Below are 14,033 nucleotides of genomic sequence, written 5' to 3' on the forward strand. Positions count from 1 at the left end.
TCAGTCTTAAAATTTTACAGCATGACCTGATGTCTTGTCTATGCTTTAAATAATTGGACTGTCACGTTAGCTGAATCTTGGGTCTTTCTGAAGCAAAACCAGTGAGCTGGCAATCCCTAGTGAAGTAAAACGGGAATTTCTGCCCGGCAAGCAGAGGCATTCCTCAGGAAAAACATACATCAAGCAACTTAAAAGAAGATTAAGTTTTATTCAGATGATATCTGAAGGAGTTTCCATTCTCACATCAATGATGAATACTTTTATTAGTGGGGAGAGGCTGGTTAATCTTTAACCAAGAATTTACAATTCTTAAAACAAACAACACAACTTAAGAAGCTTCATGAGATCTTCCTTTTATTCTGGAGTGTTCCCACCCCCACCCCCACCCCCCTTTAAGCCATGAACACCACCAGATTGATAGCTGTGTTACGAAAGAAAGTATGAGTTGGGCAATGTGAACTACCCCATAAATCCATACGGCTAAGATCACCCCTGGACACAACACAGGGGAACTCAGCCAAAAACCCAAGCTGAGGGAAGGGGTCAAAGTCATTGCCTACGTGATCTGAGCACTTTCCAGCACAAGCTGGACCTCAGGCCACTGACTCGTTTCAAAAACAGGGCGGACCAAACGGCAGGTACCTGATGCCACCATTTCACGTAACAGCACCTTAGAGGGAATACTACTCTAACTCACGCTGAAAAACTTGATGTGCTATAGCTGGTGGACAGATCCTAAGTTTCAACATACTCCTAAAGTGGATCTTGGCCCCATTCCTCAGTCTCCTAACGCATACTCATAACCCCAACTCATAACTCGTTCAGCCTCTCTAGGTAGTTAATAGGATTTGTTACGAGGTAGAAATGTGATCCCTCCGAGGTGCAAAATTACCACTCATGGTTCCTGCTGTAAGAAAGAAAAATGTATGCATACACCAATGTTTCCAGAAAGCTTGAATGGAAAACCCTTTCATGTCAGAAGTTTATTTTTATTGGTAAAATATTAAATAATATACAGAATTAAAAACTGCACTTACACTTCTGAGAAGAAATAATTCTTGGACAAATTATATGCTTGTTCCTGAGATTCCCTACATTTATTCCAGTAGCTGTGCACTCAAGACAGTACAAACCTTTATAATATAATCCTTTTCACAAAGTATTACAAAGTTTCTGCAGCTTTTTTATTTATACACACATACAGACTCACACTCTCACATGGCTGTACAACACTCACACATGTACAGAGTACACACATACAGATGTGGAACCATATGTATGCATGTACGCTAAGGAGAAAAAAATAACAAGTCCCATAGTTCAGTCTACAGCGGCAAAACTCTTTAGCAGGGGGATGCAGGTTTACATTGGGGTTGCTCACATGCACCACTGTGATTGTTTCTGAACTCCAATTTAACAGTATGTTCCAATGGTTTTGGAATAAACTCGGATTTTTGTTTTTTTCTAGATTCCTCAATTTGAGTTCAGAACATCTGTTGCAGAACTAAAAATCATAACCTGGGGGAAAACTTTTTTTTTTTTTTTCATTTGCCAGATTACTCACCAAATCTTATCCTGCTCCAGAAAACGACCAATGTCCAATTCGGCACTAGAGTGGGGAGAGTGCAACACTGCATGAGTCACGAAGATGCTGACAAACGGGTCAAGACCCAACAGCCTGAAATAGTGCTCACAAGAGCTCACGTGCTTTGCTACGATCCCACTGCTTCAGTGCGGTCCCCGTTTGCGGGAGGACCTCAACAACCTGCAGGACATTGCCAGAATTTGGCCCTAAGAGTGTGACCCCACGGGCAACTGCGACAGTCGCCCACTGAATGCATTTTTCTACTTGAACTCAAACAGTCCAGTCTGAGAAATTATTTTGGCAATCTGTCAGAATAGGGTATAGTCTACTCACCTTTGCTGTTATTAAAAAGGAATATCTTAAATAGAAATTTAGAAGACAAAAGTGGCTACTGTGCATGCGCAGTAACTGCCTTTTAAAGAATCTCAACGGGATTTTTATTACGTACCTAAATACATATTTACAGAACAGCGGTTTCAGTCTACTGGGGTGGAAAAAAAAAAGTCATTAAAAATACACTATATATAAATATGTATGATATGTAAAACAAGTCCCATCTAAACGTATATAAGACAAGGACAACTCTAAAGAAGCTTTTCTGGTCTCTCAGGTAGATAAAGGACACAAGTCCTGTAATTCTTACGCAGGCAAATCTCTCCCATCAGAGTAAATGGCAGTTTTGCCCTAGCTAAGAGCTTAGGCCTAATCCAAAATCCATCATCAAAGTCACAAGAGTCTCCACTGAGTGGGTTTTGGATCAGACCAAACGATCTTTTTATTTTTTGTTATTTTCAAAAAACATCAATATTAAGTGCTTATTTAAGAGGAAAAAAAAAAGAAAGCTGCAATTATAAAAGAAAATGAAGGAAGAGGCAAGAACACATTTGTCCTTATTTCAGACCACTGGATGTGTTTCAATGTTAAATAAAAGCCAGAGTTAAGGTCTGGGCTTTAGCCTTAACTTACAGTTTCTCACCTTTTGTCAGTCAATCTTAATTTACACGGTTACATGATGCTTATCTTTGAATGTATTTAAGATACAGAATTTCATTTCACTGATTTGTATTGACTGAGGAAAGAAAAAGTAAACCCTTGTACATTAATAAGATGCCAGGGAAAGTATTGCACTTGAACAGAAAGATAACCCCAAAAGGTGGTTTTGTCTTTTTTTTTTTTTTTAAACTAATATAAGCAAATCATCCATATCTGCAATGAGCATCTTTAGAAAGCAAGATCCAAGAATGAAGCATACGAAGGAAATTTGGGGTCAGTAACCCCCACCCTGGAATACAACAGTAGTAAAACTTTTTAAAGCATTTTCTTCCAACAGGAAAAAAAAGTTATATGACTTTTTTTTTTTTTAACTTTACAATTTTTAAATCTTTCTAAACATTTGCATTAAAAGTTTCCAGTTTCTCATAAAAAGATATACATTTTAGGAAAAAAAAATACAACCAGAAAATAAAACCAACTAAAAAGGCAAATATACAGTATTATAATTACATCACTGTGGAGTCATCTCTGAAGGTACCCTAGGTCTTTAAAGTGTTACAAAGAGTACGTACCTTAATATTTTTTCTCAAATGAACTTTTTTTCTTTTTCCTGTTTTTAATATAAAACTACACTCGAGTACAAAAATATGTAAACAGACTGTACAGCCAATGAACAAAAAACCCCCAAAAAACAAAAAAACCTAGACAGCCCAAAGCTACAGGAGATAAGAGCAGGCCCAGACTTAAAGCTAAGAGAAGGAAAAGGGGGGAGAAAGAGAAAACAATTGGAAACCGGAGGAAACTGCTACATAACAGAGGAAGTGAACACGTTCAAGCTCTGAGAACACTTGACAAGTAGTCAAATAATTGATCACAGTTTCAGAATCTGAACTACTACAAAAAATAACCAGAAGTCCTTCCCTCGTTACAGCGTGTTCAGAAGTGAACATCCATTTCCAGTAAGCAATGTCAAATCCCAGTAAGTGCATAGTCGGGGATTCAGTGACCTCTACCCCTTCAAGAAGCTTTTCTTATTCCATGTCACTTGAGGTAAAACTAAATGGCCCAATTTACTGCAAACTGGCCTCTTTGTGCCAACAGTGGAGTCATGCTCTCCCCTCTGCCTTGCAGGAGGCTCCTGTATTTTACCCTTGATGGATAATACAGACTACAGGCTACCGGTACGCACGTACTGCTGAGCATGAGGGATTAAGGCTACTACACCAATGCACGTGAATTCATGCTCACCGCCGAACCCCACTGCCGAGTGCTATCAACCATGGACCTTGCCATGCTGTACCAAGGAGCAAGTAAGGCCCTGATTTAACAAATTAAGCACATGGTTAATGGTAAAGCTCCCATGCATTTCCAAATTGAATCAAAGGGATGACATGGGGCTCATGGCGTGCTCCTATACTTCCTCGGGCTGCGGCGCAGTGGGCTGAGTCAAATGGCTGCTGCTGGAAGGAAACGTCGGCCGTCTTCGGCAAGCTTTGGGTCAAGCTGCTGCCCTTCTCCCAGTGGAGAACACATAACACAACACCCTCAAGACATGATCTGATTAACTTCATCATCATTCACTCTGTAAAATACTTCATGTACTGTTAGTGAATACACCACAGTATTTTTTTTTTTAATTGTAAATAATATTGGGATTTACTACAGCAGTGTACATCTTTGCTGAAATGGTTGCTGCTGTCCTCCGATCAATGAAGTCCCATGATTTTTATCTAAACTTTTTAGAGCAGGGGGGTGCATGGACAGCTGTACTCTCAGACAAGGATCCAAGTGAGAAGACCAGTAACCACCTTTCCGAGGGCTGGAAGTGAACTGGAGTAACTAGGAATGTTGTTTGAGCCTAGAATAGAAAACAGTAATGTTCTTGGTCTATCCTTCAGCACAATTCTTAATGGGATGAATGGGAATACATTTGCTGTGAAGCAAACTCTGCCTCCTCTCTGCCTAATTCCTTGTTCCTGCTCCCATGTCCTCACTGTGGCCACCGTGGCCCCAAGCACAGAGGGATGGTGGGTGGCTTGGACCCCGTGGGAGATGTGCTGGGGACCTGACCTCCTCCCCTGCCTGCACCCTCAGATGCTGCACCCGTGCAGGGTAAATAACCAGACCTGAAAGTAGGTCACCAGCCTGCCAGGAAAGTACCAAAACAATACTGCACTTTTCACCCAAGTGTGCCAGCTAATAAAGCCCCACAGAGGAGAGCGAGCTCGCCCCAGCCTCATTGGTGAACATGCCCCATAACATCACCCCCCGGCGGGTTTCTCTTTGCTCCATGTCAATGATTCAGGCGGCGTCACAGTCAAGCAAAGTCCAATGCTGTGTTGGTTGGGACCAGCGCCGAGACCAGCTCTGGCTGGAATGCACTTCGCTAGGGCAATGACAGCCCTTCCCATTCCTAACGCCAGCTTTCAGCAGGCAATCTCATAGCTAAATACTAAGACAGCCTTCCCTCCCGGCTGAGCTGCAAAAAAGGGCGCAGAGGGGGACTGGGATCTGCCTTGCCACATCGTACGAGAAGGGATTTTTACTTTGGGTTGGTTTTTGTCATGCATTCTGAAAGGGCAGGGCAAGATATCACGAATGACATCATGAACTTTCAAAATGCATTAGAAAAAGGCACATATACAATAAAGCATATATCTAATTATACGATACCATATATATAAATATACTTTCTCAAAATCTCCAGCTGCTCTAGACCGCACGCCATCACTACCATCCACCTTTGTTTTGAAAGGACACTAAGCCAAGCTAAGATGCACATTTTTAGCGCCAAAGCCAATTTCATCACACTTTTCCTAAAAACCTCAAGTTGAATTTAGGTGATTCAGGTAACAGTGCAGACTCCCTTCTCCCTCATTATAATATAATGCACAGAAACAGTTAAGTAAAGGAATATCATCTAGTGCAGGAACCGTATTACTGCTGCTCCTGTCCTTGGCTGAAATATGCACCTGCTCCTGTCCTTGGCTGAAATATGCACCTTTCCCTAAATTGTCTCCAAAGTTTCTCTCAGGAGGAAAGATTGTTTTCTGGCTTCTTTCAATGTATTCTCAAGTATGAAAAAAAAAAAACCACAGCTCAGGACCCAGACAACAGTAATAATGTCCTATTAAAGATCAGTTTTGAAGGGTTTGGTTGAATTCATGGCCTCCTCCTCTGCCTGACAGCTGCAATTTAAGAAGGCCCTTCCTTGTAAACAGAGAAATTTTGAAACGCTTTAAAATTGAGAATTTCTTCACTTTTAAGTAAATATACTTTATTTCCACGTGGCTATTATGTAAGCTGTCCTCTCAGACTGTAGAAACTACTACCACAAAAAAAAAAAAGGCCAATTTACAGATTTAGATTCTTTCCCTCTAATACAAACCAATGGAGGTTAATGCCTAGACACCTTTCACATCACTTCATAGATGGAAGCACTTTTTAAGGAGAATAAAATTGTTTTAATCTCATAGGTTACTGAGTAAAGAGCTGGCTTTCCTGAAAAATGCTATATATTTTGATGTGCACTCCTAACTGACTGCAAAGAAAGGTGGCTGTAAAATTCATTGGCCATAACAGCAGATATATAGATAATGCCCTTTGCTCCAAGAACATGGATCATATCAAGAAGAGAATAAGCAGGCACACTTCTATTTAAATTAATAGGCATGTACTACCCTAAATTGAGTCAGAATCTTGCCATTTTGGATGTAAAAAGAAGTGAAAGGGTTTACTGGCAGGGATGTTTGCAGAAATGGCTTTTTTTTTTTTTATAATGAAAATGGGGAATGTTTGCAGAAAGCCAATTCTAAATTTGCAAATGCATGTTTTTAACTGGAAACCCAATTCCAAGAATTTCAAGAGAGTCCAGTAAAAATCAGCCAGGTTTGATTTCAAACACCAAATACTTAGAACAAATGGATCTGCAGGCCAAGGCTTATCTACTCAAATTCCTAGTACACTTTGACTAATGGATTTGACAAAACTCAAGAGCTTTTCTTAGATAAGTGCAGAGAACGAGCAAGAAACAAAAACAAACAAACAAACAAAAAAAAACAAACAAAAAAAACACCAACTCAAAGGCCCCAAATTTGCACGTGCCCATGTAGGGGCAAAGTGATGTATACAAAACTCTATTAATTTTCCCTAGATCAACTAGGCACCTGATTTTGAAGAACTGGGGACTGCCTTTTTTCCTACTCTCTCCCAACAAAAACGCCAAGTGGGAACTCAACGTTAAAAATAAATACTAGTCAAAAATTTGGTTCAAAACTTCAATTGGAATTTAGTCTTTCTTCCTTCCCTAGTTCTAGGATGAAAAAATTCAGTGAGCCCTAAGAAAACCACACTCATAATAGAAATTAATGCAACCATTCAGCTTCTTGCTCTCTAAAAAATACAGGTTTTCGAAAGTAACAGTGAGTGCCCTTCTCACTGTCTCTCCCATCCTCTAGTTCTGTGGTATCAGGACAGGGCACTGCTCACAAACTGATCTTGAGTGCTGCTATTGGAACAAGAAGTTAGGCTTGACTGAAGCCAGCTACAAAACCACCAAGCCTCCCTGTCTCATCTTTTAAACATCTCCAGCATATACACTGCAGGAGGTATCAATGAATCATCAGCGACTGAAAGTGCACACTCACAAACTGTGGGTATAATCACAGACAACTTATTTGTGGATACACAAATGATGCTCCTCCTTTCCCTGTTCCTCTGGTTTTCCATACATAGGCTTTTTTTTTTTTTTTTTTTAAACACTTGCTCCCTAGTGCTAGCCATTCCAAGACCAAGAAACCAAAGCCTGTTCTCTCCATTGACCAGAGGGAAGAATGGACTGTTATCCCCCCAAGACTGAAAGTGATTCTTGGCCACCCTTTCCTCTTGCACTCTGGAGTCCCATGCAAGCCTAGTGACCTTCAAGCCCAGCTCCTTTCCCCTTTGCACATTGTTCCTAGAAAACCCTTGCTGCCTCAGAAGACGTCGCGACCACCTTCCCCCTCCCCAACCCTTGTTTTGTGACATGCTGTAAAAGTAACCCCCTTTTTCTTGATTTCCAACCAGGATGATGCAGAACGCAGCCAGCCACCTCCTAAGCCAACCTTCCTAGCTCTAGACAATCAGCCATACAAAACCTAAGTGATGCCCTCCAGCATGTACCCCTTTTTCTCCTGCACAATCTCCTTCGGTTACACCAAGTGCAAGAAAACGAGAAAGGGCTGGAGATTAGTTTGCCTGAGGTTCCTCTGCGTTAGAAAGAAGAAAGAAGGAGGGGGAGGAACCCAACGACATTAAGAACAATGTTGGGAATAGATCTTTAAATCTGTCTCTCCAAAGCCCGTATATTCCCAGCCTTGATAGCTCTCACATTACACAAGATGACATTTCTCTCCATATTGTATTATAATTAATAGGCTACTGCAAGACTTTACCAGCTCCTACTTAATAGCATTTCAGTGCTGGGAAGCAGTCATCAGGTAATCTGGCCATGATCTACTGTATCCTTTCTAAACACAGGTTCTAGCTGCCAAGAATGTCACCATAAAAAGATTTCAATCGATACCACTCAGCTCCTTACTTTCAAACGCTCCAGGTCTAGGAAGAGAAGAAAAAAACCCAGTACCCTCAAAACAAACAGCAAACTGGCATATGCATAGTGTATGCAGATTGAAGCGAGCAGATGGGAACTCATTATGGCCTGATCTTGCTCTCTTCTTTTATACTTTAGTAACTTCATACATTGGAAAAGGTCTCGCCAAGTGCATGGGGACCGCTTGCACGGAGGGGGTTAAACCCATGCATTTCTTTCCATTCTCAAGCTGCGCTCTTGTTGCCAAACAACAACATTTCAATTGTGATTGGTACAAACAGTTGGGTTGCAATGGCAATCTGTCACATAGGTTTAAGCCCAGTTTTTACTGCTGCAACCTGCAGCTTGGGTGGTTGCTTGCTTTGCTACTTTTTGGGAGAGAAAGAAAGGAAACAAAACAGATAGGTGGTTTTTCTTTCTTTCTTTTTTCCCTTGTCCAGTCTGTAGCTCAAGGAATTGCTCTGGAGTTTGTTTCTTTATTTGTTTTTTCTACACTGAAATTAATAAATTATGAATAAAAATGAAGTATGTGAATTGAAATCAAAAGCACAGCACCTGCATATCTCCATGCATCAACTTCTAAAGAAGTAGGGAAGTTCATGAGATCTGTTTGTTTGCAAGGCTTGTGGGCTGGCTCTCCAGGAGCTATCTAGCAAAACCTAAAGACTATCTAGCAAAACCTGCACTTTCACCCCTAAATTAAAGAAGAATTGATGACAAGAAAACAAAGGGAAATCACAGTTTCAGTTAATAAGATGTCAACAAGAGAAAAAAAACGATCGAGGCTCAGATCTTGACGTAGCTGAAATAGTTGGGTTAGTTCCATTAAATTCAATGGAGCTAAGAGGATTAATGCTGGCTGATGATCTGGCTCCTAGCGTTTTCTCAGCTGCAAGTCTCAAGTTTAGGCTGTTGCCAAGAGGTTAACACTGTGATAATAGAATGAGAAAGTATTTATATAGGTATATATAGATATATAATTATATTTAAAGAACACTTTGCTACCAGTACTTTTGTCATTTTAAAATCTGTAATTTTAAAACAAAATTATTTTAGAAGAGCAGCAGAACCTCTTGAGTAAACTACAGACTCTCTTGCCCACTCCTAGGCCACTTACTGTCCTAGAAGCAAGTTTAAATGTTATTTGCAAATGATATTTCTTAAACCATAGGGTGCAACTAAATATGTAAGGCTCCCAAGGGTCTCTAAGAAGCCAGTGAGTCAACACATAGGCATGGAGTAATGGCAAATCAACAATTCTAAAAAAGGTGCTTCATAAGTTAAGGAAAATAAAAGTACAGAGCCTCAGACTTACCACAGAAGGCCCTCAGGACTTATGAAACTAAACTGCTGTTATGTGGTACAGTGTTAAGACATACATTTCTTTTTTTTTTTTTTTCTTTTTTCTTTACCTTCTAGAGGGGCAATACACACTGAACCCAGAAAAGCAGCTCACCCTAGAAAGTAATTTTGAAAAGAATATTGACTTTGATTCGTGCTCCTAAATCCCTAAACAGTTTTGCTTTAAACCTAATTGTTCGTTCTGTAGAATAAAGATCCCCCAGTCTTCTCCAACCACCAGAACCCCCCACCGTATCTGCACATTTGAAAAAGGCTCTCCTCTGAAATGTTTCTACCTATTTGTCTGAAATTATAAATGAGCGGCAACTCATCATGACTTTAAAGCACCTAGCAGGGTTGAGCAACATCCCAAAATAGGACACGATATACAGCTGATTGAGACAGAAACAGACTGCCTTTCAACTCCCACAGAAAGCAAGTCAGGTCACTCACCAAAAAGTGACAGCAACAACAAACCCTTCTTTTATCCCTTCCCTTCCTTCTTTCCATTCTTAAGCTGGGCAGAGCAAATGAGGTTGGGTCCACAAAAAAAAAAATAAGGTTAATAATAATAATTAAACAACAGCAACAACAACAACAGCAACAATAACAAAATAGGCGCATCAATGTCTGAGGAAAAGTGGGATTGTAAGTGCAGTATTTCTTCATGTGCAGTTCTTCTACTTCATAAGAGTCCCCTTTGGATGAGAAGGCCTAGTGGAATGTGTGCTCCCCTCGGACAATGTGCGACGAGAACTCATAGCGGTCCTGGCTTCGGTAGCCACAGATGTTGCACTCTAGCGGGTCCCGGTAGCCGTGGCAGCCCATGTGGATGGTATACATGACATGGTCCAGGAAAAGAACGCGACAGTGCTCACATTTGAAAGCCCTAATCTGCTCCCCTTCTCCATTGATGACCTTGTAGATATCCTTTAAAGAGCCCTTAGAAGCTTTTGTGGCATCCAAAGCCTTGGCGTCCTCCTTCATATAAGCCGGGCTTGGCTTCCTCTTGGGATTTAAGGCAGAGTTTCCTTGGTAGGACTGGCGGTCTTCGTGGCTGCTCTCTGAGTCAGTAGAATCCAGGCAGCTATTGCTGGGGGAGCCCTCTCTATCCTGGGTTCGACTCTTTGGTCTGATGAGGGAGATCGGGCCATCCATGTTGTTCTCGTGACTGTCAGCTGTTTCCCTGCTAATGGGCCTTTCTATCCTGTTCGGATGATAGACCTGAGCGTAAGCTGAGCTGATGACCGGGGCCACCTCTGCAATTGTGCTTGGTGTGTGCTGCATCAGGGGGTGAAGTGCCTCAGCTCCAAGGTAGGTGATTGCATTGTTGATGGCTTGGTCCATCATGTGAGACTGCATCAGCTCAGCCTCCTTCTCATAGGGTAGGTTCATATCAAAGTGTATATCTGGATAGCCATATCTCATGAGCTTTTCACCTAAGGGACAAGAGCAAATCAGTGAGAAACATCAATGCAATTGCTCCACAGTTTTACTGTACAAGGGGTGGAAAGGGACAGAAACACCTGGCTTGAAGTGGAATTCATTCCAGAGCCCAAAATTTGCCTCCTCCTTGTTAACAGAGCTTGTACAAAGTTTCTGTCTTGAGATGGGTAAAACAGCACCATCACCTACAGCTTTATTATTATTATGGGTGAAGCAAGCAGCTGCAGTGACCTCCAGACCGTTTCCAAACCTTCCAGTTGGCCTCCCTGTGCCCACACTTCCAGTCAGAAAACACATGTGAACAGGGAGAAAATGGGATTGTAATGCTGAAGTCAGTGAAGCTTTACCAGTTGATACCTTTAGACATACTCTCCCCAAATTAAAGGAGGCAGTACCACCTGTCCCCCCCAACTCTACAGTGTCTCATACCTACCTGACATCAGGGCTGCGTAATCAGAAGTTTAAGCAACCGCTACAGAGGGCTGGTAAGGTGGGGACCTAACACCTTTAGAGCCACAATTATATAAATCCTTCACCCAACAGAAAAAAAATTAAAATGTGACTACACTTGATGACAGAATGCAGCAAATAATTGGATCACCTGATATCTTGTGTTCAGGGTAAAGCATTTTTGCAGCTCATCCCCTCAAAACAAGAAACAAAGCCTTCCCCAGCATTTTGGGCTGAAGAAAAGGACAAAAAAAAAAAACAACCTTCAAGTGGCTGTCTAGGCAGGAAAGCAGAATAGAGAAACCACATGTACAGCTAAGTTTCATTTAGTAAAAGGCAAAAGCATCTTTCATTGACATAGGACAAACAAATATATAATGATGATGAAAGCTGGCTGATTCATTACTATGTGAATCCAAATTTAAATCTTTGTAGCCTTTTAAAATCAATGGCATTACAGATACACGAAACCAGAACCACAAACTGGTAAATTATGCTAGTCACAGGGCACGTTGTGTATGGCTGATCTCCTCTGAAGTTACAAAACCACAGCTACTTACATCAGGGCTGAGCTTAGCAGCACTGCTTTTCCAGTGACGGCTTTAGTGTGTTAGTTAGTACAAGGAAAGTTCATTTAACAGCTCTTCTTAACTAAATATAAAAGATTATATGCTTACTGTATGCATAAAAGATATACACACTCACATGTTCACGCATTAATATTAGTTAGTTGTTAAGAGTTAATTTTTGAAACTGATTTTACAAGTCTGATAAATAATTTTGGTGGGTTTTCATTGCCTTTGTTACTTTTTGGTGCCCCAGAACATAAAAGCACACTTTTCTTCAATAGTGTAAGCTAATCAATTCAGGGAGTCACTACATACGACTGGTTTGGCTATCCAAGCATTAAAAACTCAAAAATCTTGTTACCTTTTGCCAAAATTGCTTGGAACAAAATGTGTATAAACCAACTTAAGAAAGAAACAGAACTGTAATCCCAAATCTCTTCCAAATAGCATTAGTACATTTCAACATAGCTATCATTCAGCATTTTAGTTTTGACTATAATAATTCATCCCATTTAGTATGGCTTATCTTAAAGTGATGCATGAAGAGGGAAATAATTTCACATTACCCATGGAACAATCAGGTTATCCTTGGAGATGATGCATCGCTTTTGCTTGGGAACTTAGCCCTGATTAGCAAGGTAATTAAATGCAAGTTTAAAGTGAGGCACGTGAATATTCCTACTCTTTGGCAGCACTGTTCATGTGCTTCTGATTAGGGACCATGTTTGTATATCTCATTACATTTCCCTACAGCCAGCTGTGTTACACTTATAGCTCACTGAAAGCAAGCATAACATAGAAAACCGTTCCTTTGTTGCACATTAGACATTTGGAGAAAAATAGGGAAGGAACAACCAGCCAGTATTGCAGTGATGGCCTTTGTTATCTAATGTGACTTAAGGATGATTCCTGTAATCAAACATCCCCTTTTAGCATTTCTGTCTTGCTGTCAGTTACGGCTGTCCTGCCACAGATAGGATGGATGACTCTTTGATGGGAGGTGGGTACAGTCCCACTCAAAACTGAGCAGCTACTTCCCAGGTAGGGCCAAAGTGTGACTGGAGGAGAGTTGCAGGAGATGTGGGATACCTCTGGCACAGTGAGAGAAAGAAAAGGAAATGGAAGAGTCTACTGCACTCTGACACCCACTCAGGCCAACTGTATTGCTCCTGTGTTTGAATAAGGAATTGGATCTGGTGAAAAAGGGTATGATCCAGTCTCCAAACACGCTGTCAGTCCTTTGAAAGCCAGATAGATCAAGAAATAGCACCTGTCCTTTATGGACAACTTGGATGAACAATGCAGACCTTATTTTGATTCCTTTTACCTTCCATATTTAGCGACTCCACCAGACAGCAGAGTAGAGAAAATAGTAAGTTGCCAGTGATCTGAATTATTCATTCCTTTAATTATGCTCCAAAGATGTCAGAGCCTTGAAAATGGCATGTGACACACAACAGTAAAATAAATGCTAACATGGAAAGAAGGGGGCATAAAACACAGAGCTCAGAAGAAACATTAATAAACCAATCCAACATGGTTTTCTATTTCAGCTCCTCTTTAGCCAAATCTGGACTTAAAACTAACTAATCAGATTCATCATTTTTAATTTCTTCAAAACTATGCTCAAATTCTACGCATTCTTACCTTACATTACTGAAATGGAAGAAGAAATTCTCCACTGTGGTCATCTTATCATATGACATCCAAAAAAAAAACCCCACAAAACAGATATGGGAAGCTAGATCAAAGAACACAGTCCTGTGTACCTGCAGTCCATTTTGTCAAGTATCTACAGCAACTGTAATTTCAGACACTTTGGAGAAAGCTGTAAGAAACCTTGGAGAAATCAGATACAGAATTTACCACTGGGTACATTTCTTCCTGACCCCCATTAACTAGAAGCTGACCAACTTTGAAGCAGGTTGGTCTTCATCTGTTCTGAGATGCCTGCACATTTTTAATTCTTACTATAACAACTGTGGTCTTATCGTAAGATGTATAAATGTCTTCTTTTGTATCCTGCCAAGTTCTTAACCTCAATGACAGTCTGGGACTG

General features: G+C 40.7%; 1 protein-coding gene across 29 annotated transcripts in view; it reads right to left on the bottom strand.

The window, feature by feature from the left end:
* Positions 1 to 941: 941 nt before the first annotated feature.
* IKZF2 (IKAROS family zinc finger 2) overlaps positions 942 to 14,033 on the bottom strand; it is a 116,304-nt gene continuing 103,212 nt past the window's right edge. For all 29 annotated transcript variants that reach the window (XM_080599305.1, XM_080599292.1, XM_080599293.1 and 26 more), the window contains one exon: positions 942 to 10,948. In XM_080599305.1, coding sequence (XP_080455431.1) covers positions 10,224 to 10,948 — 725 coding nt within the window. In that variant the 3' untranslated portion in view covers positions 942 to 10,223. The remainder of the gene's footprint in view (positions 10,949 to 14,033) is intronic.

This window comes from Anser brachyrhynchus, assembly GCF_964034855.1.
Source record: "Anser brachyrhynchus genome assembly, chromosome: 7".
Taxonomy (NCBI): Eukaryota; Metazoa; Chordata; class Aves; order Anseriformes; family Anatidae; genus Anser; species Anser brachyrhynchus.